The following is a 23706-nucleotide window of genomic DNA, read 5'->3' as shown; positions in this document are numbered from 1 at the left end:
TTTCAGGGGCCGGTTCCACTAGCTTTAGTTTCTGATGATGTTTGTCCCTCGTGCGGCACCGTTGGGTCGTTCGGGAGGCGTGACTAGGGGCGGGAAGCGAGGCGGGAGCGGAGCTGCAGAACGGGTGCCGCCGCTGTCATGGACGCCTGGGTCCGCTTCAGCGCCCAGAGCCAGGCCCGGGAGCGACTGTGTAGGTGCGGCCCGAATAGGAAAGGGGGACGGGCGGGCGGGCAGAGGAAGAGCCTCGTGAGGCGAGATCAGTTCACACTACGGGGGTCAAAAAGGGTCAACTCGGGCTACGGGGGCCCGGACGGACCGCGAGGGGCTGATTTGAGCCGGCCGCGAGGCCTTGATTCGTTCCTGCTCGTGAGAAAGATGGGGAAACTGAGGCACGAGTGGGCCAGCGGGCAGGCGGCTCAGGGTTGTGTGTTCACAAAAGACCAATACTTTCCTCCCTGGGCAACGGTGGGACGAGGAGCGTTCTCCCCGTGACAGATAGAGATCTGGACTGTGTCCTCAGAGCTAAGGAGGCACTCCTGAGTTCCTGTTATCCCCTTTACCCTCCGCCCTCCACCTCCGCCCTGCCTTCTAGTCTTCATTCATCTCAAAGGCCTTGAAGATCTCTTAGTTCACCTATTTTGAAGACTAACCTGTTCTTCAGCCATCTCTCGGCCCTTCACAGAACATTGCACACTCACACTGAGGTGCTTGTGGTCTTGCGATGGTCCTCCTGCCTTCTTCACTCTCCTCTTCAGGCTGCATCATTGTTAAATCTCATTTCCTCAATTCGAAGTAGTGTTCCCCAGCCCCTACTAGGCTCCGTTGTATCCTCAATGCCTTTCTCTTCCCTTGGCCTGGGGGAGAAACTAAGATATAGGCCTGAAGAGGAGGAAAGGGAACGGTCTCAAACTGGGAAGGGGGTGATCCATGGTTGCCTTTTGGAGGACATTTTTGAGGGGGAGATAAAGGAGGTCTCTACCTTACCTCTCTCTCCTCCAGGGCTGCCCAATATGCTTGCTCCCTTCTTGGCCATGCACTGCAGAAACATGGGGCCAGTCCTGAGTTACAGAAACAGATTCGACAACTGGAAGGTCATCTGAGCCTAGGAAGAAAGCGTAAGTAACTAGGCCTTTCCTTTTACTAGTCCAATACTTCTTCCATCCCCAGCCATTATTCCTTAGTCCCTCCTTCCTATTTTTGACCAGTGCCAATGCATCGTGGTTTGCCTCTGTACTTATCCTGTGCAGGCCTCCCAGCTGAGATAAGACAGCAGGGATAAGGTCCGTGAGGGATTGGAGAGAATGAGGCAGATTTGAGAAAGCTAAACTGGGACACAAATTAATAAAAAATTTGAACTAAAAAAGATTAAACTTTCTGCTGTTTTTTAAAAAGTTGTTTATTATTGTTTCTATCACTTGCCTGACTTTGATTCTCTTGCTTTCTCTCTTTCTCTGTATCTTGTTCTCTGTCTGCCTTTCTACTTTCAAATCCTTGCTTTCCGTTGCTAATCTCCACAAGTTCTACGCCTCGGTAACTCAGCAGATGCCCTTGAGTCAGCCAAACGAGCTGTGCACCTATCAGATGTTGTCCTGAGATTCTGCATCACTGTTAGTCATCTCAATAGAGCCTTGTACTTCGCCTGTGACAATGTCCTGTGGGCTGGGAAGTCTGGACTCGCTCCGCGTGTGGATCAGGAGAAGTGGGCCCAGCGTTCTTTCAGGTTTGATATTCTTTTATCCTACAAGGTCTATCTATTCTTCATACTGCCTACCTTGCCTTTCATGAGAGAACAATCTTTTAAGATCTTCCCAGAATATACACATCTGAATCACTTGGCTTCCAATCTTCATTTAGATCTTATACCATCAGAGAGTAATGAATGGGGGCAGATGGAAGAGGGATGCCCTTTCATGGCGAATGACTAAGATTGGACAAGACTAGATATTAATTATATTGCTTTAATTCTTCTTCTGTCTATACCACAGATTTATGCCCCTCATTGTCTACACATTCATGCATTCTAAAAATACTTAGTAGCTGCTTACTGTGAGCCAGGGAATAAAGCAAAGAGCTAAGTAGATATGGTTCCTGCTCTTATGAAGCTTCTAGTTTAGTAGGGGAGTCTGATATTAAAACAAATAATCACCAAACCGAATATTTGTGGGAAAGTATAGGATGTTAGCCCCTGGAGGAGGGCATGGCAACCCACTCCAGTATTCTTGCCTGGAGGATTCCATGGACAGAGGAGCCTGGCGAGATACAGTCCGTAGGGTCAGAGTCGGACACAACTGAAGCGACTTAGCACATACGTAGGATGTTAGAGCTTTATAACAGGGGGAGCTAATCTAGATATAAAGGTCAGGGAAAAGAGAACCCTTTGAGAAAATGAACTTTTATTTCACACCTGAAGTCTGAGTAGAAGTTATACAAAGCAAGCAGTATAAAGAAGAAACAGAAAATAACTTATTCTAAGGCTTTGAGGCAAGAAAGACTTCTTAGAATTAGAGCGGTGGAAAGAAAGCCAGTGTGGTTGACAGTATTGAGGAAGGGCATAAGTTCAAACTGGAGAGGTAGACCAGGGCCAGATCATTCATGCAAGGTCGTCTAGGTAATGGTAGGATTTTTTTCATTGAGTTTTGTTTAAATTTTATCCTAAGTCCAGTGGTTCTGAGCAGGGATGTGACATGATTCAAATTGCATTTAGAAGATCTGTCTTTCTGTACTGTGGAAAATGGAGTGCAGTAGAACTAAAGAGGAGAAGATTCTTTAATGTGACCATGAAATGATGTTGGCTTGGATTAAACAGCAGGCTGGTAGTGAAGGTGGAAAGGAATATGATTTGAGAATAAAATTTTCTGTCTATATATCACCTATATTTGTTTTTTGCTTCCCTATGATTCGCTTTGTTATTTTACATTATATTGCTTCTTTCCATCTCTGCTTATGTCCTGCTTTTCATCTTTCTCAGTGATTTACAATTATAACAAGGCTTATGGTATATGAGGGATGGGGGCAGAGGCATGGATAGAATGGTATGAAAAAGCAACTCTCTAGAAGAGTTTCTATGCCATGTCTACTCTTTCATTCCATAAATATTTCTTTAGCTCTTACTATGTGCTAGGCATAAGTCTAGACACAAAGATGCAGTGGTAAAGACAAACAAGATCCTTGCTCCTATGGAGCTTACATTGTAATGGAAAGGGACAAAGACACAGTAAATAAGAAAAACATCAGAGAGTGGTAAATGCTGTGCAGGAAATTAAAGTAGGGTCAAGTGATAAGATGGTAAATGGCTTGCTACTTTAGAATGGGCGGTCAGAGAAGACCTTCCTGAAGGGGTGACATTTAAGCTCAGACATGAAGTGCAAGGAAGAGCCAGCCATGTGAAGGTTTTGGAGGGAGAATATTCCAGATCGAGGGACTAGGTAATGTAAAGGTCCTAAAGCAGGAATCAGCTGAATGGGATCAAAATATAAAAAGAAATCAGTGTGGTTGGAGCCTAGTGGTTGAGGGAAAGAATGGTACAAGATAGAGTTAGAGAGGCAGAGTCACTTGTTGAGTTCTGTAGTATTTTATTCTAAATGTGATAGGAAGGAAACCGTCGAGAGTTTTAAGAAGGGGTATAATGTGATTTACATTTATGTCAGCTGCTGTATGAAATTAGATTGTTAGGTGTGGTGGGCAAGAGTGACCATGGGGAAACCAGTTAAAAGACTAAAGTAGTAGTTCAAGCAAGAGATGATGGTTGGTTAGACTAGTGGTCCCCAGTCTTCTTGGCACCAGGAATCAGTTTTGTGGAAAATTTTTCCACAGACCAAGGGGGTGCAAGCAATAGAGAGGGGCTGTAAATACAGATGAAGCTTCGCTGGCTTACCTGCCACTCACCTCCTGCTGTACTGCCTGGTTCCAGGGATTGGGGACCCCTGGCTTAGACTATGGTCTAAGTATAATAGATAGATGTGATTGGATTCAGGGTCTATATTAGAGGTAGGACAGTTATACTGAATACAGACCACTATTTTCAGAATGGATTTTAAAAAATTTTTTGATGTAGGCTGTTCTCAAGGAATTTATAATTAAAACATTTGGCAAGCTTGGCTTCTTTTTTTCCCTCCCTTTTAACAAAAGGATTGGATTTAAATTATGTGTGTGAATCTTTGAAACAACTGAAGCTGTTCTTTAAAAAAAAAAATAAAAAAATTGCATTATTGTAGTTCAGGTTGAATGCATGTGTGCTAATGGGTTGCCAAGTGGAAAAGTGAAATTTGAGGTTAATCTTGAACTATTTCATGATCTTCATTGCTTTTAAACCAGGATCTTAAGGTACACATACATAAACACATTAGTTACAGAAAGGTGGAAGGACATTTCTAATGGTAATAACATTTACTTCTGATATTCTAATGTATAATCTATTTGCACTATGAGGGAAAAAAGTTTAAGTGTTCTGTTGGATTTGCTAGGTGGGTATATGTACCTGTCCTGACCCTTCTTCCCTGTATATCCCAGGTACTATCTGTTTTCCCTCATCATGAATTTGAGCCGTGATGCTTATGAGATCCGCCTACTGATGGAACAAGAGTCTTCAGCTTGTAGCCGGCGACTGAAGGGTTCTGGAGGAGTCCCAGGAGGAATTGAAACTGGAGGACCTGGGGGTCCAGGGGTTCCAGGAGGAGGTCTGCCCCAGGTGGCTCTGAAGCTTCGGCTCCGGGTCCTGCTGCTGGCTCGGGTCCTTCGGGGTCATCCTCCTCTCCTGCTGGATGTAGTCAGAAATGCCTGTGATCTCTTCATCCCACTGGACAAACTAGGCCTCTGGCGCTGTGGCCCTGGGATTGTGGGGCTTTGTGGCCTCGTGTCCTCCATCTTGTCTATTCTCACCCTAATCTGCCCTTGGCTACGACTCAAGCCCTGATATGCTGGTACAGGATAAGGAGGGGACCTGAATTGGTGAGATGGAATTTTATAGATCGTCCCTGTGTCCCAGCGTCATTCTAACTCCACTCCTTGGTTAAAGTTAAAAATCCAGAGATTTGGGAATAAAAGGAAGGAGCTTTGGGGAAGATGAGATGAGAAAAGGTGAATTGTCAGATCAACTGGATGATTCAGATGCTCAGATCTGCTCCAGCTTTTGTTCTTTTCCTCCTCCATTGCATTGTCTGTGTCTCTCCTGACTCTTCTTACTGCCTCTTAAGTCTGTTTAAGATTCTGTCTCTGTATCCCTTTTGTACCTTCTCAGCCCCCTGTCATAGGAATTTAATCAGCAGAGTTACTTTTTGGTATGGGAAGTAGAAGTTATGGTCTGTAAGATTCTAATTGTCTTCTTCCTTTTCCTCACAGAAGTGACTTGTGGCAGTTATTTTTGCCTCCAGACTCCAGATCATAATTTTAAAGGCTTTGCGTCCCAGTGGGCTCTTCCCACATGCACCAGAAGTAGTTTCATGCTTCCTTTTCCTCGCTCATGTCTACCTCACTACCTTCCCTCATGATTTGGCATTCCCCTTCTTTCTACTCACACTGCAAGTTTCTGCTTACACTTTGATTTCATGGCTTTTTTCTAGCCTTTCCATACCCCTTCTTTGCCTATCCAGAATGATGCTATGTTTAGCATCTTGTAAATATTGTACAATGATTCTGTGTAAATAGTTGAGGCCTAAGCCCATGATGGACAGCAAGCCTTCCAGGTTAGCAGATTAAAGATCAATTTGCTCATTGATATTTGGTCTGGTCCTGTGTGTTCTGGTCATCTGAGGCCCCTATTTCTGTTACTTTGGTTTGGGTTTTCCATGGGATCAGCCACTGGCATCATTACCTGCAGACTTTTATTGAGTGTCTACAGTATGTAGGCCATAATACTAAGTGGTAAAGATATAAAAAGCTAAGAGGCACCATGGTCCCAACTGCAGAAGTTTATAACCTAGCTGAGGAGATGAGGGTATAATGGTAAAGTAATTATATTGGTTCCACAAAACATACCCTATACCAATTTATGGTTTATATTTCCTCTGAAAGCTATAATACCATAGGTAGCATAGGCTAAGAGTCACAAGCAGAACTAAATGGAGTGGGTGAGTCTTGGTTTGTGGGTGGGCTGTGTCTTCACTTGTTCGAACTCTTTGAGTAGGTGGGGAAATGGTATCACTGTTATCAACTCTTTCATTTTCCATATTCCAGATTGAGATAAGTAAGGTTAGGAAGTAAAAAGAATCTATTTCCCAGTCCTATCTTCTATTCCAAACTCGGGGAAAGCATTATTGCTTCCAACAACAAAGGACAGAAAAAAAGGAATAGAAAGAAATGACAGAAAGAGTTATGTTCCCTTTGGAAACTGAGATGATGCCTCCAGGGGGCAGCACCAAGGCAGAGAAATACACTAAAATCTCATTCCTCCTTTCCTTGGGCTAGGGCTCCCCACAGTTCCCCACCATCACTCCTCCCATTCCTTCCAACTTTATTTTTAGCTGCCAGTGGGAGGGGGCAGGATGGGAGGGAAAGTAAAGAAAACAGAGAAGGAGAGGGACAGAGGCACAGAGGACTTCTCACACGGACAGAGAACATCAAGGCATGGAATTCCCCCTCATCCCTCACCTGTTCTTGCCCCTGACGTTCCTGACAGGTGAGGGAGGTTAACTTCTTGGTTTCTGGTGGGAATGGAACATACACAGATTTTTGGCCTTGGGACCTTTATGGTTAAAATTCTTTGGGAGTTAGGTGGTGAGGTTAACTGGTTCTATGTTGTGTGTGTGTGTGTGTGTGTGTGTGTGTGTACATGTGTACATGCGTGCACGTGCATGCATGGATTTGCATTCTTATGTCCACACATATGACTGCCTGGCAAAGGCTGAGGCTGTCCACTGCCTTGTGTAATATTTGTGTCCAATTATATAAAACTTTGTCCTTAACCTTGGAGTCAACCGAAATGAAACATGATGTGAACTTCCACGTGGCTCGTCTGATTACTATTACCTGCCCCCACCCCTCCCTAATTCTCTCTGTCCTTGGTGGTCTCTGGGCTCCTGAGGCGTAACTAACTAGCAATGTGGTCAGAACTCTGGATTTATCTAACCAATGAGCTACAGTTACTGGTCATGCAGCCCTACCAGCTTCCCAGATGCAATAAGGCTCACATACAAAATACCTTTCTGAAAATGAGCATGTTTGAGACAGAGCAATAGCCATCGGTGAAAGTGGTGGTGGGGTGGCCTGAGAGGGGCTACTTGAAGGAGCAAGTTGCAGGGAAAGAAGCATGGGAGGGACAAGAGGCCTGGAATTTTTCCTCATCAGTGCCCTGTAATCTTTGTTTCCTAAAATAAATACCAGCTCTGATTTTAAGTGGGTTGGGGTTGGGAGGGAAGAGTCAGCCAGGACATGATTGCGGGGGTCTTCAGAGTGGGCTGAGAGTTAAGGAAGAAATGCAAGCAGGCAGGGGGAGTCAGGAGGGGGATGAGTTAGGAAGCAGATGGTGAGAAACTTTGGGAGTGATGGGACCCTTGGAAAGGATGGATGGCAAACCATGTGTGTAGGCAGGCAAGTGGCTCCACCCAGTTAATTGCCACTGAGGTTTTCCAGGGCTGGAATCAACCAGAGACCTAGACACTGGAGAAAGAGTGTGAAAGAGTAACAGTGATACTGGGAGTCAAGAAGAAACGAGACCCAAACATGCAGTGTTCTCTAACTTTCTCTTGTTCTCCCTATGGTCCTGGATTTGGGTAGAGTTTGGAAAGAATAGTTTTTCTGGGGCTGCAGAAAGGCAACCCTCACTTGGCCTGGAGAGGAGGATGTGTAGGAGGAATGATGTAGAAAAGAGGAAGTTGCCTCTTCCAGGCATGTCTGTGAATGAGATTTCAAGGATAGGAATGGAAATACAGCTGTGCAACAGCATGGCAGAGGGCCACAGCTTAGACATCTCTACCCAAACACAGGAAGGAAATCATCCTTGCTGGAGCTCTGAGTGCATGACATTGATGGAGTCCAGGGCAGCTTGTAAGACGAAGGGAGTTAGGCTTAGATCAGCATGTTCCCTTTGCGGCTTCTCTCTAGCTTTTCCTCCGTGTACTCATTAGCTTTTCTGACTGCTTCCTGCTAACCGTATGATCCTGGCCCCACCAGGTCTCTGCCTCCCCTTTAACCTGGATGTGCATCGCCCACGCCTATTTCTAGGCCCTCCAGAGGCTGAATTTGGATACAGCGTCTTACAACATGTTGGGGGTGGACGACAATGGTGAGGAGGAAACTAGAGGGCGGAGGGATTGGGACTGGAGTAGAGCTGTTAAAGGGGAGGCAAGGTGGCTAGAAATATAAACAAACCTGGTTCTTTGGAAGTGACTGGGGCTCTAGACTTGCCATCACCACGCCCCTTCCCTCTGGCCTATCTTAAGTGTCATATTCACACTGTGCTTGTATTCATTTCCTCTCCCCAGGATACTGGTGGGTGCCCCCTGGGATGGGCCTTCAGGTGACCGAAGGGGGGACGTTTATCACTGCCTTGTAGGGGGCTCCCACAGTGCCCCATGTGCCAAGGGCCACTTGGGTAAGAAGATGCCTCATTCTCCTAACCTCTAACCTTAATATACTAGTGGCTTTGATCCCTTACATCTCACTTCTTTTTAAAAAAATTTTTTTGGATTATAATTAATTTACAATGTTGTGTTATTTTCAAGTGTACAGCAAAGTGGTTCAGTTATACATACACATGTATCCATTCTTTTTCAGATTCTTTTCTCATATAGGTTATTACAGAATGTTGAGTAAGAGTTCCCTGTGCTATACAGTAGGTCCTTGTTGGTTATCTATTTTATATTAATAGTGTGTGTATGTTAATCTCAAGCTCCTAATTTATCCCCCACCCTACATTTCCCCTTTGGTAACCATAAATGTGTTTTCTAAGTCTATAAGTCTGTCTCTGTTTTGTAAACAAGTTCATTTATATAGTTAAACATATTAGATTCCACATATGAGTAATATCACACCTCACTTATTCACCTCCATATCCCACACACTCCTCATTCCTGACTTGATCCTGACCCCTTCTCATCCTCTTCCAAAATCACCTTGAACTCAGTCACCCCGTCTGTGACCTCGTGACCTCATGTTGTTCCACTCCCCTTCAACCAGGTGACCATCCACTGGGAAATTCATCTCGTCCTGCTGTGAATATGCACCTGGGGATGTCTCTGTTAGAGACAGATGGCAATGGGGGATTCATGGTAAGCTAAGGAAAGAGTCTCTGAAGGTTCGTGGTAGAGAAAAGGGCAGTCTGGCAAGGGAAACTGGTCTATGGGGAGAGGTCAAGGAGTTAAAAACCTAGAAAGCAAGAAGGGAAATCTCGGGAAGTGGCCTCACTGCCTCCTTTGACGAGGAGCATATTCTGAGGGTGCCCTCGCAAGCCTTGGAGTAACTGTTTGCCTTCCCAATCCCCAGGCTTGCGCCCCTCTCTGGTCTCGCGCTTGCGGCTCATCTGTCTTCAGTTCTGGAATATGTGCCCGTGTAGATGCTTCATTCCGGCCCCAGGGAAGCCTGGCACCCACCGCACAACGTGAGCCAGGAGAAGGGCCCAAGTCCCCAGAATAGGGGGTGCAGGGTGGGAAAAAGATGGGGCCTCAGTGTATGATGCTTGACCAGGGACCTGCATGGCTATCCTCACGGCGACCTAACGTGTGTGAAGGCTCCATGTTTCCTAACAGATTAGAATTCAGACTCTTTACCAGGGTATGAAGACTCCATGAACTGATTTAGTTCAGTCACTCAGTTGTGTCCGAACTGATTTAACCAACTTCAGAACTCAACTCTCACTATATTCCTCCATACCCTACACCTTAGCTATAGCCTTCACTTCACTTTTCTTGTATATGCCATCTCCTTTTATTTAAAGTGTTCTCCACCCAAATGCCTTTCCTTATATTCTCCTCAAACATCTCCAGTCTTCAATATCTTCTCAGCTGCTGCCTCCTTTTATTCCCCACCATCAGAACTGATCCTCTGTTGTTCTCTCACAACATAAAATGGTGCTAAGTTTCTACTTGCGCTTAATTCCATGTTTGTTGTTTTTGAGTCAAATGTATGTATTCCCATCTTCCCTTTTATTCAGTTCTATATTTACCTAGGACTGGGTAATCTTCCTTGTATGTAAGAAGTGCCTGATAGTTTGAATTAAATGTGCCCTCATGTGACACAGTGGTAAAGAACCTTGCCAGTGCAGGAGATGTAGGTTCAATCCCTGGGTCAGGAAGATCCTCTGGAAAAGGAAATGGCAACCCATTCCAGTATTCTTGCCTGGGAAATCCCATGGACAAAGAAGCCTGGTGGGCTATAGTCTATGGGGTCATAAAGAGTCAGACACGATTGAACGGTTAACACTTTCCTGTGACCTCTTTCCTTGTTGCCCCCATGCCCAATATCCTTTGCCCCTCTGTTTCCCATCACCATTACCCCTTCTCCTAGGCTGCCCCACATACATGGATGTCGTCATTGTCTTGGATGGCTCCAACAGCATCTACCCTTGGTCTGAAGTTCAGACCTTCCTACGAAGACTGGTAGGGAGATTGTTTATTGACCCGGAACAGATACAGGTAAGAGAAGGCAGGATGGATGGGCATGGAGGGAAGAATCGGGGAGAGAGAAGATAAATGTAGGCAGTATCTTCAGTAGTATCCAGATGCTCATCTCCCCTCCCTCACATGCTTTCTTCTCCCTCCCCCTGCCCATTACACACGCTCCCTTAGAGTGCACACTTTATCCTCAGGTGGGGCTGGTACAGTATGGAGAGAGCTCTGTCCACGAGTGGTCCCTGGGAGATTTCCGAACCAAGGAAGAAGTGGTGAGAGCAGCAAGGAACCTGAGCCGGCGAGAGGGACGAGAAACAAAGACTGCTCAAGCAATAATGATGGCCTGGTGAGACACTGGGAAGGGGAGTTTGGGCGGCCAGAAGGGGTAGGGGAAGGTTTGGAGTGCAATGTGTACATCCTGACATGTGTTGCTTGCTTATGTTTGTTTGCATGCTAATGGTAGGTGGGGTGAGTCTAAATTGCCCATCATTGCATTCCTCATTGCCTTTCTACGAAGTGTGTGTCTGTGTCTCTCCATGATTCTGCTTTACGTCTGCAGATGGAATTCTGTCTGTATACCTCCACTCCCCCTTTTTAAGAAAAGATTTATTTGTTATTTTTAAATTTATTGATTGACTGATTGATTTTTGGCTGCTCTGGGTCTTTGTTGCCACATGCAGGCTTTCTCTAGTTGCAGCGAGCAGGCACTACTCTTCGTTGCAGTGCACAGGCTTCTCACTGTGGTTACTTCTCTTGTGGAGCACGGGCTGTAGGGCTTTTGGGCTTCGGTAGTTGCAGCTCAAGAGCTCTGGAGCGCAGGCTCAGTAGTTGTGGCTCATGGGCTTAGCTGCTTTGTGGCATGTGGAACCTTCCTGGACTAGGAATCAAACCTGTGTCCCTTGCATTGGCAGGCGGATTCTCAACCACTGAGCCACCAGGGACACCCCTTCACTCCCCCTTTGATGTTGTCCCTTAGGTTCTCCACCACTCATGTCCTCACCCATTTTCCAAACTTGCCAAAACTCATCTCTGGGAAGACTCCCCTGACCTGACCATTCTTTATTCTATGTACTGGTGGCTCAGCTGGTAAAGAATCTGCCTGCAGTGCAGGAGACCTGGGCTCATTCCTTGGGTTGGGAAGATCCCCTGGAGAAGGGAATGGCAACCCACTCCAGTATTCTTGCTTGGAGAATTCCATGGACAGAGGAGCCTGGCAGGCAGGCTACATGTTCCATGGGGTCCAAAGATTTGGTTGTGACTAACACTTTCACTTTTTTTCCCTCACCCTTAATATTTATTCCCCTAAATACAATATTTGCTGAATGAATCTGTGAGTGGATGGATTTTACACTTATGTGCACTGATGATATGCTGCTCTGTATGTTATAGGACACCCCGACACTTGAGCCTTTATTACTGTGTGCCAATCTATTCTAGACAGTTGGGGAAATGGGCTAAAAGGCAAAAGGTCTGACCTCAGTGAACGGCTGACAGTGTTAAGTACTGGATATGTGTATCTATCTGCACACATCTGATCACAGCTCACTCCTTGTTTCTCTTCTCAGCACGGAAGGATTCAGTCAGTCCCACGGGGGCCGACCAGAGGCTGCCAGGCTACTGGTGGTTGTCACTGATGGAGAGTCCCATGATGGAGAAGAGCTTCCCACAGCACTACAGGCCTGTGAGGCTGGAAGAGTGACACGCTATGGGATTGCTGTGAGAATCAACTCTGGATCTGGAAGGATGGAAGGGGGTGGGGATGGTGACACTGAGGACTGGGAACTTAAGGAAAATGGATATTGATAACTTCCCAGACCAGTCACAACATACAACTAACAGCCTCTACCTTGATCTCCTGACCCCAGGTCCTTGGTCACTACCTCCGGCGGCAGCGAGACCCCAGTTCTTTCCTGCGAGAAATCAGAACTATTGCCAGTGATCCAGACGAGAAATTCTTCTTCAATGTCACGGATGAAGCGGCACTGACTGACATTGTGGATGCGTTAGGGGACCGGATTTTTGGCCTTGAGGGTAATGATTACCCTGGAGAAAAAGAGGACAGGGCAGGGGAAGTTCTGGGGTTTGGGTGGGGTTCTGGAAAAAGTTTATTAGGTCAAAAGGGGAACCATCTTCCCTTATATTGCCTCAATGTTTTCTTACACTCCAGGGTCCCATGGAGAAAATGAAAGCTCCTTTGGGCTGGAAATGTCTCAGATTGGTTTCTCTACTCATCAGCTAAAGGTTGGACAGACTCTGACCTCCCCCACCCATGACCCTTCTCAACGTCTGACTCCTTCCAGCCTCTAACTCAGACAACTTCAATCCCAGTGCTCTTCTATGCTGTACCTTTAACTAATGTCCATGCTGACCTTCCCATGCCTTTCCAACCGACCCCAGTCTCCCCTCAGGGACCCTCTCACTCCTGCAGAGTTTTTTCTTCTTATTCCCCACTGTCTTTTCAGCGACCCCATCTGGTTCTGCCCTACAGGATGGGATTCTCTTTGGAATGGTGGGGGCTTATGACTGGGGGGGCTCAGTGTTATGGCTTGAAGAAGGTCGCCGCCTCTTCCCACCACGGACAGCCCTGGAAGATGAATTTCCCCCTGCACTGCAGAACCATGCAGCCTACCTGGGTGAGTAGCAGAGAGCTGCAAAGGATTAGAGGGTGGCAGGGAAAAATGCTTCCCCAGTGGGGGCTATCAGGTACTTACTGCTAACTCACGCAGTTTCTCACTGATCTGCTACTTTCCTTGGGACCCCCTTCTGTGCCTTTAGGGAACCCTCCTACTCTGACCCCATTTTCTTTCCCTTTCACCCCTAATTCCTTGTCCACTTCTAGGTTACTCTGTTTCCTCCATGTTTTTGCGGGGTGGTCGCCGCCTCTTTCTCTCAGGGGCTCCTCGGTTTAGTCATCGAGGAAAGGTCATCGCCTTCCAACTTAAGAAAGATGGGGCTGTGAGGGTCGCCCAGAGCCTCCAGGGGGAGCAGGTAGGGCATCCAAGGTGAGGGATGAGGCCCGTGGGTCCCCAGGGACTCCAGGCTGTTGGGGGGAGGGACTCCAGGCTGTGAGGTGAAGGGGCAAGAGAGGGGCCTTAGAAATGTGTGATGAATTCTGGTTGTCAGGGGTGTGAGGACCAGATCAGCAGGTGCTTCCCACTTGTCCATAATCTTGCCTTCCCTTCCCCCTGGGATCACCACTGCCCACCACTCTCCAGATTGGCTCGTACTTTGGCAGCGAACTCTGCCCACTGGACATCGATGGGGATGGAACAACTGATGTCTTACTTGTGGCTGCCCCCATGTTCCTGGGGCCTCAGAACAAGGAGACAGGACGTGTTTATGTGTATCTGGTGGGCCAGGTGAGATGTGCTGGGATGCCCTAGAACTTGTCTGTGGGGGGTAGAGGGGGAGGGGAGGCACACACATTTGAGGGCTGGCCGACAGGTCAGGACTCTCTGATCAGCACCGTCGGTCTTCTCCTCACCGCCACCAGCCGTCCTTGCTGACGCTCCAGAGAACACTTCAGCCAGAATCCCCCCAGGATGCTCGGTTTGGCTTTGCCATGGGTGCTCTTCCTGATTTGAACCAAGATGGTTTTGCTGATGTGGCTGTGGGGGCGCCGCTGGAGGATGGGCACCGTGGAGCCCTGTACCTCTATCACGGGGCCCAGAGAGGAGTCAGGCCGCGTCCTGCGCAGGTCAGAAGAGCCCCGATGAAGCAGGGCGTGGTGAGGGGAAGAGGGTACACACCCTTTTCTTATCATTGTTCTCCTGGGCTTGAGACCCAAACTGAACAAGTGCCTTTTTTTGATTGTTTATTTTTATTTATTTATTTTTGGCTGGGCTGAGTCTTTGTTGCTTTTGTAAGGGCTTTCTCTAGTTGTGGTGAGTGGGGGCTACTCTTTGTTTAGGTGCTCGGCCTTCTGACTGCGGTGGCTTCTCTTGTTGCGGAGCACGGGCTCTAGGCTCTCAGGCTCAGTAGCTGTGGCTCACAGGTCCGAGTGTGCGGGCTTCAGTAGCTGCAGCACGAGGGCTCAGTACTTGTGACTCTCGGGCTCTAGAGCGCAGGCTCAGTAGTTGTGGCACATGGGGTTAGTTGCTCTGCAGCATGTGGAATCTTCCTGGACTAGGGATTGAACCTGTGTCCCCTGTACTGGCAGGTGGAGTCTTATCCACCTGGGAAGTCCAACAAGTGCCTTTTTTTTTTTTTTTTAATCAGTAGTCAAAAATGTGAGGTGATGGGGGCAAGAAACATATCACTATACTAGAGACTCCTGAACACACTCAAGTTTTTCTCCTTCCTCCTCATGCTTGAGGGGAGAATTAGAAAAAGCCAGATAGGAGGCCTCAGAAACCAGGTATGTGAGTCCCTGTTCAGTCTCTCCTCTCTCCCTCTCAGCGGATTGCCGCTGTCTCCATGCCGCAGGCCCTCAGCTATTTTGGCCGAAGTGTGGATGGCCGGCTGGATCTAGATGGTGATGACCTGGTCGATGTGGCTGTGGGTGCCCAAGGGGCAGCCATCCTGCTCAGGTGAGCAGTTGCAGCTCAGGCAGCAGTGGATAACATGGCACAGCTGTTAAAAGCAAGGGCTTTGGAGTCACAGACTTATATCTGGCTTCTTGATCAACTTACTCTGCACCTCCATTCTCCTAGTTTATAAAATAGGAATAATACCTATACCTGCTTTATAGGCTTGTGGTGAGGATTAAATGTGATAATCTGTACAAAGATCTAAACACCATGCCTAGAGCACATGGCAAGAGCTTATTGAATATCAGCTATTAGCTTACTTGTGTCCAAAGGTTCAGGGGAGGCTGGCTCGTGTGTCGCCCAGCTCCTTATTCTTTTTTTTGACCTCAGGGAGGCAAATACTGGGGATCGCCTTTCTCTAAGGGCTTTCCTCCCATAGCTAGACTTTCTTTCCCACCCTGTTTCCAGCTCCCGGCCCATTGTCCGCCTGGCCCCTTCACTAGATGTGACCCCGCCAGCCATCAGTGTGGTTCAGAGGGACTGTAAGAGGCGAGGCCAGGAGGCAACCTGCCTGTCCGCAGCCCTTTGCTTCCAAGTGACCTCCCGCACTCCTGGCCGCTGGGATCGCCGATTCCGTGAGTGACTGGGCAGCAGTCCAACCCCTCCCTGTCCTAGTCTTGGGACCCCTCTCCACCTGCACTCTTGCTCACCCCATTCAGATGTGCGGTTCACAGCATCGCTGGACGAGTGGACAACCGCAGCCCGGGCAGCATTTGACAGCTCTGGCCAGAGGCTGTCCCCTCGGCGGCTCCGGCTCAGTGTGGGGAACATCACTTGTGAGCAACTGCACTTCCATGTGCTGGTGAGGAGAGGGCAGGAACTCCTTGCCGTCAGGGCCTGGGAGTGAGAGAAAGGCTACATCAGAGGAGGAGATTCTGTTGGATCAGCAAGAAATCTGAAGTGGGAAAAGTGAGAGAGTTCAGACTTTGGAGGCAGGCTGATCTGGGTTTGAATCCTGCTCTGCCATTTAGCACCTGTGCATTCTGGCAAGTCGCATCACCTACAAACCTTAGTTTCCTTGCCTGAAAAGGGGAGATTAATAATAACAATGTTATAGGAGTTGTCTTAGAATTAAATGTAATAGTATTGATAAAACCTTAGGAGAGTATCTAGCACACAGGAAGTGCTCAGTAAATGATCAGTATAATTATCACATTCTACCAAGATTCCTGGGTCGTCTCCCTTACCCTGGTTCCCCATGAACCTTCACTCTGGTTTCTCTCAGGATACGTCAGATTACCTCCGGCCAGTGTCCTTGACTGTGACCTTTGCTTTGGACAATACCACAAAGCCAGGGCCTGTGCTGGATGAGGGCTCACCCACCTCCATCCGAAAGCTGGTCAGCAGTGCCAAGCCCTGCCCTGCCCCCGCGTTGCCACACTGCGCTTCTCACTGAATTTAAGAGAAAGGGGTGGGGGCAGACATGAGATCACAGTGGGATCTGACCTAGGCACCCACTCTTCTCTTTTCACTTGTCCTCCAATCCCATCCCTTTTTCCCATGCCTTCCTCTCAGTCCTCAGCCCCTTCTCTGTCCTCTAGGTCCCCTTCTCCAAGGACTGTGGCCCTGACAATGAATGTGTCACAGATTTGGTACTTCAAGCTAATATGGACATCAGAGGCTCCAGGTGGGATGGACATGAACGGCCAAACCGGGCTGACTTGAGGCAGACCAGAAGGGACTTGAAGGGAGATGGAGGGCTGTTTCTTGCCCAGGAGAACAGAAATGAGGCTTCTGGCTCTCCTTCAACTCTGGGCTGCCCTTTATCCACCACTCCTAGGAAGGACCCGTTCGTGGTTCGAGGGGGTCGGCGGAAAGTGCTGGTGTCAGCAACTCTGGAGAACAAGAAGGAGAATGCCTACAACACTAGCCTGAGTCTCAGCTTCTCCAGAAACCTCCACCTGTCCAGTTTCACTCCTCAGGTGCCCTTGGGGAAGGGAGTTCAGGGGAATCAGGGAAGGAGGAAGACAGCTGGAGTGCTAGCTATGAGGGCCTCTGGGAAAGGTTGTGTTTAGAGGCTGCAGGCAAGAGGGCAGTCGCAGCCCCAGCACAGCCTTCACCCTGCTTCCTCTGTTCTCAGAGTAACAGCCCAGTGAAGGTGGAGTGTGCAGCCCCCGCCCCACATGCCCGGCTCTGCAGTGTGGGGCATCCTGTCTTCCAGATGGGAGCCAAGGTGAGTCAGGGCCCAGGATGAGAAGGGGGCTTTGAGAGATCAGGGGCTGGAATCTGTGGGGCCTGGGAGTTTAGGGAAGGAGGCTCACAGATGGGCTCCCATTCCTCTGTAGTTGTCCCATGAAGAGAAACCTACCATGTCCCCATGTCCCCGCCCCTAGGTGACCTTCCTGCTAGAGTTTGAGTTTAGCTGCTCCTTCCTCCTGAGCCAGGTCCTTGTGAGGCTGACGGCCACCAGGTGAGAGGAGTGGGCATCTCCTCCCAGCCCTCTCGTGTTAGGTCTTGATGGGGGTGGTGTGGGAGTGAGGGTGGCGGTGGAAGCAGCATGACTCCCTCACTCCAGAGAAAGGGGGTCTGAGACAGGGCTGGGATGTGAGCCTCCCCTTGACCCTACAGCAGTAGCCTGGAGAGAAACGGAACGCTTCGCGATAACACAGCCCAGACCTCAGCCTACATTCAGTATGAGCCTCACCTCCTATTCTCCAGGTATGGCTCAGCTCCTCACTGGGACCCCATTCGGACCCCAGACTCGTCCTCTTTATGTTCGCTCCCTCTCCCTCCATGTGCTTCAGTGTTTCCGAACACCAAACCCCTGGGGTTGCCCCATCTTTTTGGCCTTAATCCCACTCATGCTAAACCTTCTCTTTTAAGCATTTCTCTTTCCTAGGTATGGGTATACCTATACATCCTAGTTGTAGGGCTTTGCTGGGCCCTGGGGGTTGGAGCTGGGGTGGTGGGATGTGGCCATAAAGTTTATGCCATGTCTGTGTCATATTTCATTGCTGTCTTCACTGTGTACCCCTGTATCTTTATCCATGTGCTGGCCCTTCCTACCACGAATCTGTCCGTGTGCTGATCGTGTGCCGGGTTTTTGTGTCATGGCTGTGACCGTGCACTTCCTGACTTGGTGTTCACGCAGTGAGTCCACTCTGCACCGCTATGAGGTCCACCCATATGGAACCCTCCCAGTGGGCCCTGGCCCCGAATTCAAAACCACTCTTAGGGTGAGAAGCCAGAGGGGCCTTGGCATGAGCAGAGGGATGGAGAGGAGTCCTGGGAAAAGGATGGGAAGGGTCTCTCTTAGATTTCAGTGGCATCGAGGGTAAAGCGGAACAGCTGAGGAAGGGTCTTTCTCTGTCTCTCACCTCTTCCTTTTCCAATCCTCCTTTTAGGTTCAGAACCTTGGCTGCTATGTGGTCAGCGGCCTCATCATCTCAGCCCTCCTTCCAGCTGTGGCCTATGGGGGCAATTACTTCCTGTCACTGTCTCAAGTCATCACTAACAATGTGAGTCTGGCCTGGGGGCCTATGGAACCCTGCCACCTTTATCTGGTGGACTCACCCAGCTCCTCATCTGCTGGGTCTCTGCTCTCAGAGATCCTCCCTCTCTGGGGGGGAAGGGGCTTTCTTTTCCATATGTACCTTCTTTGAGAAGAAAGGGGTTACCCAGGGAAGAACTTCAAGAGTGGATGGTGTGCTCCTGCTCAGCCTGGAGGGGCCGGCCTCTCGCCATCCAGGGGATCCCTCAAGTTGGCTCTTCCTCTAGGCAAGCTGCACAGTACAGAACCTGACCAAACCCCCAGGGCCCCCTGTGCATCCAGAGGAGCTTCAGCATACAAGCAGGCTGGTATGAGTCACAGGGGGGTGAAGAAGGTGTCCAGAGCAGGAATGCAGGGAGGAACAGTGGAGTTCAGAGCTTTGGGTGGAAGGTAGAGCCCGGTGTGGGGCATGGGGATTGTTCCCCCTCCAGGGTCCTGATCTGTCTCTCTCTTCCGATAGAATGAGAGCAATACCCACTGCCAGGTTGTGAGGTGCCACCTTGGGCGGCTGGCAAAGGGGACCGAGATCTCTGTTGGACTACTGAGGCTGGTTCACAATGAATTTTTCCGGAGGGTAAATGTTTCCTTTTCTACTACTCTCCCCTGCTGCTGCTATCTGGGACTTTAGCATAGGCATTTCGGAGATAGACTCATGTTCAGGTTTGAGCTTCTCCTCCTACTGGCAAAGTTATTTGATTTTTCTAAACTTCTTTCTCCTCATCTCTAAAATAAGGAAGAAAATATCTACTTCATGAGGTTGTTGTAAAGAACAAACTAATGAGATGCACTCACTCAAAGCTAGTTACTGTTTTTGTATTTTCCTCCATTTATCATCTCTTAGTGTTATTATCACTAAGGTATATAGGATACCTAAATTCAATCAATCCATCAAATGCCTACGATATAAAAGGCCCTGTTTTATATATAAATTCCCCTGTGACTAAGGAGAATATCCCCAACATTTAGCATCATGACTTCCCAGATGACACTAGTAAACGGTTCCCAGGTAAAGAACCTGCCTGCCAATGCAGGAGATGTAATATATGCGGGTTTGATCCCTGGGTTGAGAAGATCTCCTGGAAAAGGAAATGGCAACCCATTCCAGTATCCTTGCCTGGAAAATTCCATGGACAGAGGAGCCTGGCAGGCTACAGTCCATGGAGTTGCAAAAAGTCAGACATGACTGAGCATGTCTAGTTAACTCATTATAGTGATTTAATATATTTTTATTAAATGAACCAGTAAAGAGTTGATATTACATGTAGGATATGCATGGAGGGTAGTGGGAAGTGATATTGTATAGTGAAAGGGATCTAAATTATGAAAATTCTTTAAAGCTGAGGAGTTGAATTCAACATGATAGGCAGTCAGGAGTCAGTGTGAGTTCCTTAGCAGAGCAATGACATCTTAATTATAACAGCTGTTTAGTACTAGGGGTTTATATTGTACTTTCCTGTGTGCCATCTACTTTGAATAATATAAGATCCCTGGGATGTGGGCATTTTCCAGGAAAGTTAAGTCTGACACACCATCCTTCCCTAAGTCCAGTTCTCTCTTTATCTCTCTTTGGTATCCTTTTTTCATTCATTTATTTACTCTTTTAACAAAGGTTTATTGAGAAGTTGTGCTAGGCACTAGGGACACATAAGTTACTAACACTTGACCTCAAGGATTTTATAGTTCAACAGACGTGAAAGAGAAATAAACAGAATATTATAACCTAGTCCAGGGTGATGGGGGTTAGGAGGAAACACTTTTCTACTTCCCAGAGGGGATGACATCTAAACTTCAACCTGAAGGAAGGGTAGGAGTTAGCCAAAAAAAGAGGGGTTGAATGCATTTCAAGAGGAGTAGAGCATGCAGAGTCCATGAAGGGCCACAGGCTTTCCATCTGTTACCTTTCTTCTCTTTCACTATTGCTCTCTAACTGTTTCCTCTGGTCTTGAGGGTCCTGGAAGTTATCCCCCAAGCCTCATCTTTGCCATTAGGGTCCTGAGACCTGTTCCACCTGATGATGTTGTAGTTGTTAGTCGCTAAGTCGTGTCTGATTTTTTTGCAACCCCATGGACTATAGCCCATCAGGTTCCTCTGTCCATGGGATTTCCCAGGCAAGACTACTAGAGTGGGTTACCTTTTTCTTCTCTAGGGGATCTTCCTGAACCAGGGATCGAACCTCACTCTCCTGCATTTGCAGGCGGATTCTTTACCATTGAGCCACCAGGGAAGCCCAATCATGGCTCACTTTAAATCTCTTTCCATTCCACAGGCCAAATTCAAGTCTCTGACAGTGGTCAGCACCTTCGAACTGAGCACCGAGGAGGGCAGCGTCCTACTGCTGACTGAAGCCTCCCGGTGGAGCGAGGTGGGGTTGGAGACTGAGTTTGAGAGCTGTGAAACTAGCAAGGGTGGTGATAGCATCAGGGCATCCGTGAGCTTGTTCACAACAGGGGTGTCTTCATTAGGCAGCATTCAGGGAGTCAGAAGTGATCAGTCAGAATGGTGGGTCCCCCTGCCTCCATTCTGACCTCAGTTTCTTCCCTTTTATTCTTCTGTTTGGGGGCTGAGTTTGCTACAGTGTGGGGTGAAGCTAACTGGGCAAAAGGGTGCAAGTAAAAACCAGCTGTCCTCTCTATGGCAGAGCCTCCTGGAGGTGATTCAGTCCCGCCCTGTCCTCATCTCTCTGTGGATCCTCATTGGCAGTGTCCTGGGAGGGCTGCTCCTGCTTGCTCTCCTTGTTTTCTGCCTTTGGAAGGTAAGCACTGCTAAAGTGGACAGTATGGGGCATGGTGCCCATGAGTTAAGGTAGCCTTCATTACAGCAGGGAAAATTAGGTTTGTGCTGGGCAACTAAGCAGGCTGTGGGTGTCTCCAGATCTCCTTCACTGTCCTCTAGGAATCTTAGCTGAACTAAACCAAAGCCAAATAAAATAAATTTGAATCTCATTTTTGGAAGCAGAACAAAACTGAAGACTTCAGATACCTCTAAGGGCCTTTGGCAGGGTCTCTAGGCAGGGCATTTGGTGATAACTCTTATCTCTTTCCCTACAGCTTGGCTTCTTTGCCCGGAAGAAAATCCCCAAGGAAGAAAAGAGAGAAGAGAAATTGGAGCAATGAACGTAGAATAAAGTCCATAAAGACCTCTCTTGCAGCTTCTCCAAAAGACTTGCCTAAGAGCAGAAGTTTGGGGGCTCAGATGGTGCAAGAGGAAGAAAGCCTCTGGACTGTCTCCCCAGACCTGCAGCCTGACTTGACTTTTGAGTCATGAGGATGCTGCTGGCAAGAGATGAGGCCTCACCTCAGACAAGAAGGGCTGGCACTAAAACCAGGAACATTCCCACCCTGTGCTTCCCTCCTTGTGATCCTGGCTCCAGAGCTTACACTGGGGCCTTAGTGTAGGGCCCCTTTTTTCCCCTGTCCCTGGGAATCAGCATTGTTTTGCGTAGGTCCCTGACTTCTTTCAGATTCCGCCGCTACATCCTCCCTCACAGTTTGGAAAGGACTAGGGTTATCTTCCGCCATTCCCCTACCTCTCACCTTCCTGCCTTCTCCCCACTCCACAGGAGAGCGCTGACGTTGGCTTGCACGAAGTAAAGTCAACATCTGCTGCTTTCCTGTGGAGTCTGGTGATTCAGAGGGCCGGATGGGGAGAGTCAACAGGAAAAAAAGGAGGGAGGAGGAAAAGCCACAAGAGACATTCTGTACAATTCCAAGAAACAGAGAAGCCTTTAGACAGGCAACTGCCATTCCCCCTGAAACCCGAGACTTTCGTGGTGCACTCGCCTGCGCTTGCCCGCCCTCGCCCGCCCTCAGGTGCTGGTGAAAGGGAACTGCTCCAGGCCTGCTGGGCAAGGGTTTCCCAGCTCTGCAGCCTTCCCTGGGAGCAAAGCCAGAGCTGGGTGCCGCATTCTCTAGAGCCAGGGGCCCCCATGTGGCTAGAGCTGGAATAACAGGGAAGACTGGATGCCCCAGGCAGTTTTTTCTTATTAGGCCACACACCCTCTTGAGCCCTCCTTGGAGCCTCCTTATAGAAACTAGAGAGAAGGGACAGGGTTGCTGCTTGATGGTAGGAAACCCTTTCACCTTACTAGATTTGGGAGGCAGCAGTGCCAAGGAGTCTGAACAAGTAGGGTCTGAATTAAGGAAGAAGCTGAAGAAGGTGGCAAGAGGTCTCTGGGAAGCAAGCCCTTACTGGTTTGGCACTGGTTATACAGCACAAGTAGCTCCTAGGAAATATTTCTGGGGCATCTCCAGCCATACCTTGTGAGGCTTCTCTGGTGGCATCAGTTTACCAGCCCTTGCTTGAAGTTTACTGGAAATTCCCAAGTTAATTTCTATCTCTGAACAACCCCCACCCTCCACCCCCCGACCCCCAACTAACTTTTTGGTCATGGCCAGTAAAGAGAAGTGGATTCTCCTTGACAACTGGGTAACTTGCAGTTCTTTGTAACCAAGACTCTGAATACCAAAGTCAGATATTGGTTTCCAGAGAGCAGCTCTGACAGCCACTTGAAGAATCAACACCCATTTACAGCCCAGGAGAGAGGGGACCTGACCGGGCATTTGACTAGCAGCCACAGATTCTCCTCCAGGGCTATTCTTGAGATCTGGTGAGAGGGTTTATTTTGATTTATCTCTGACCTTTTACAGACAGCCATTGTCTCTGTTTCCTAATAAGGTGGACAGTTTATTAGATGGTCAGAACAAATAAAGTTCAGTATCAAATGACTTCTGATTCTTCTTGAGTTCCCTGGGATATAGACTGCTCACAAATTGTGAGAGGTGGAGCCTTGATTCACCTGAGACCCTACACAGTAGAGTCCCTGGAAGATGAAGTTATGAAGGATTTGAAGTGATTTCTGTGACTCTCCTACTGTGATGTGCCCTAGCCTCCTGCAGTCCTCACCTGCTTACATGAGCATACAGTGTAAGATGGGTAGGTTTGGTTTGGTAAGCACATAGGCCTAGATTGAAATCCCAGGTCTGCCATTTATGAGCTATATGGCCTTGAGCAAGCCATGACTAGCCTGAGGTTCAGATAAGAGGCTGTATAGAACAGTGCTTAAGAATGAAGACAGACTTGAGTTTAAGCTATACCACTTAAGGGCTTCCCTGGTGGCTCAGTGGCAAAGAACTCATCTGCGAATGCA

At 48.2% G+C, this 23706-nt stretch overlaps 2 protein-coding genes across 3 annotated transcripts; both read left to right on the top strand.

Annotated features, from left to right (window-relative positions):
* Positions 77–5713, top strand: PEX11B (peroxisomal biogenesis factor 11 beta). The gene is made up of 4 exons (XM_005677737.3): positions 77–194; positions 1000–1115; positions 1519–1720; positions 4510–5713. Exons 1-4 carry the CDS (start codon positions 139–141, stop codon positions 4910–4912), a joined length of 777 nt encoding a protein of 258 aa, XP_005677794.1. The 5' UTR covers positions 77–138; the 3' UTR covers positions 4913–5713.
* On the top strand, positions 5833–23285 carry ITGA10 (integrin subunit alpha 10). 2 transcript variants are annotated; one of them, XM_005677740.3, is made up of 30 exons: positions 5833–6613; positions 8107–8218; positions 8418–8527; positions 9112–9203; positions 9418–9532; positions 10438–10565; positions 10739–10887; positions 12107–12257; positions 12407–12572; positions 12709–12782; positions 13030–13174; positions 13381–13529; positions 13757–13900; positions 14035–14238; positions 14940–15070; positions 15479–15645; positions 15730–15872; positions 16296–16409; positions 16612–16697; positions 16851–16992; positions 17151–17243; positions 17404–17480; positions 17642–17728; positions 18162–18246; positions 18415–18528; positions 18788–18868; positions 19021–19134; positions 20827–20922; positions 21199–21312; positions 21608–23285. In XM_005677740.3, the coding sequence occupies exons 1-30, from the start codon at positions 6562–6564 to the stop codon at positions 21671–21673; spliced, it is 3501 nt and encodes a 1166-aa protein (XP_005677797.2). In that variant the 5' UTR covers positions 5833–6561; the 3' UTR covers positions 21674–23285. The 2 variants fall into 2 exon arrangements, with proteins under 2 accessions (XP_005677797.2, XP_005677796.2); XM_005677739.3 differs by having other exon boundaries at positions 17639–17728.

The sequence above is a fragment of the Capra hircus genome, chromosome 3, assembly GCF_001704415.2.
Source record: "Capra hircus breed San Clemente chromosome 3, ASM170441v1, whole genome shotgun sequence".
Classification (NCBI taxonomy): domain Eukaryota; kingdom Metazoa; phylum Chordata; class Mammalia; order Artiodactyla; family Bovidae; genus Capra; species Capra hircus.
The sequence above is the reverse complement of the archived record's forward strand: the minus strand, read 5'-3'. Positions and strand labels throughout refer to the sequence as shown.

What these genes read in the sequence shown, in the direction of transcription:
- PEX11B (XM_005677737.3), top strand. Translation starts at nt 139, where the DNA reads ATGGACGCCTGGGTCCGCTTCAGCGCCCAGAGCCAGGCCCGGGAGCGA. An exon ending in GCCCGGGAGCGACTGTGTAG is followed by an intron (nt 195 to 999) that starts GTGCGGCCCGAA and finishes TCTCTCCTCCAG; the next exon opens with GGCTGCCCAATATGCTTGCT. An exon ending in TGGGCCCAGCGTTCTTTCAG is followed by an intron (nt 1,721 to 4,509) that starts GTTTGATATTCT and finishes TGTATATCCCAG; the next exon opens with GTACTATCTGTTTTCCCTCA.
- ITGA10 (XM_005677739.3), top strand. Translation starts at nt 6,562, where the DNA reads ATGGAATTCCCCCTCATCCCTCACCTGTTCTTGCCCCTGACGTTCCTG. An exon ending in GCCCCTGACGTTCCTGACAG is followed by an intron (nt 6,614 to 8,106) that starts GTGAGGGAGGTT and finishes TGGCCCCACCAG; the next exon opens with GTCTCTGCCTCCCCTTTAAC. An exon ending in AATTCAAAACCACTCTTAGG is followed by an intron (nt 18,247 to 18,414) that starts GTGAGAAGCCAG and finishes TCCTCCTTTTAG; the next exon opens with GTTCAGAACCTTGGCTGCTA.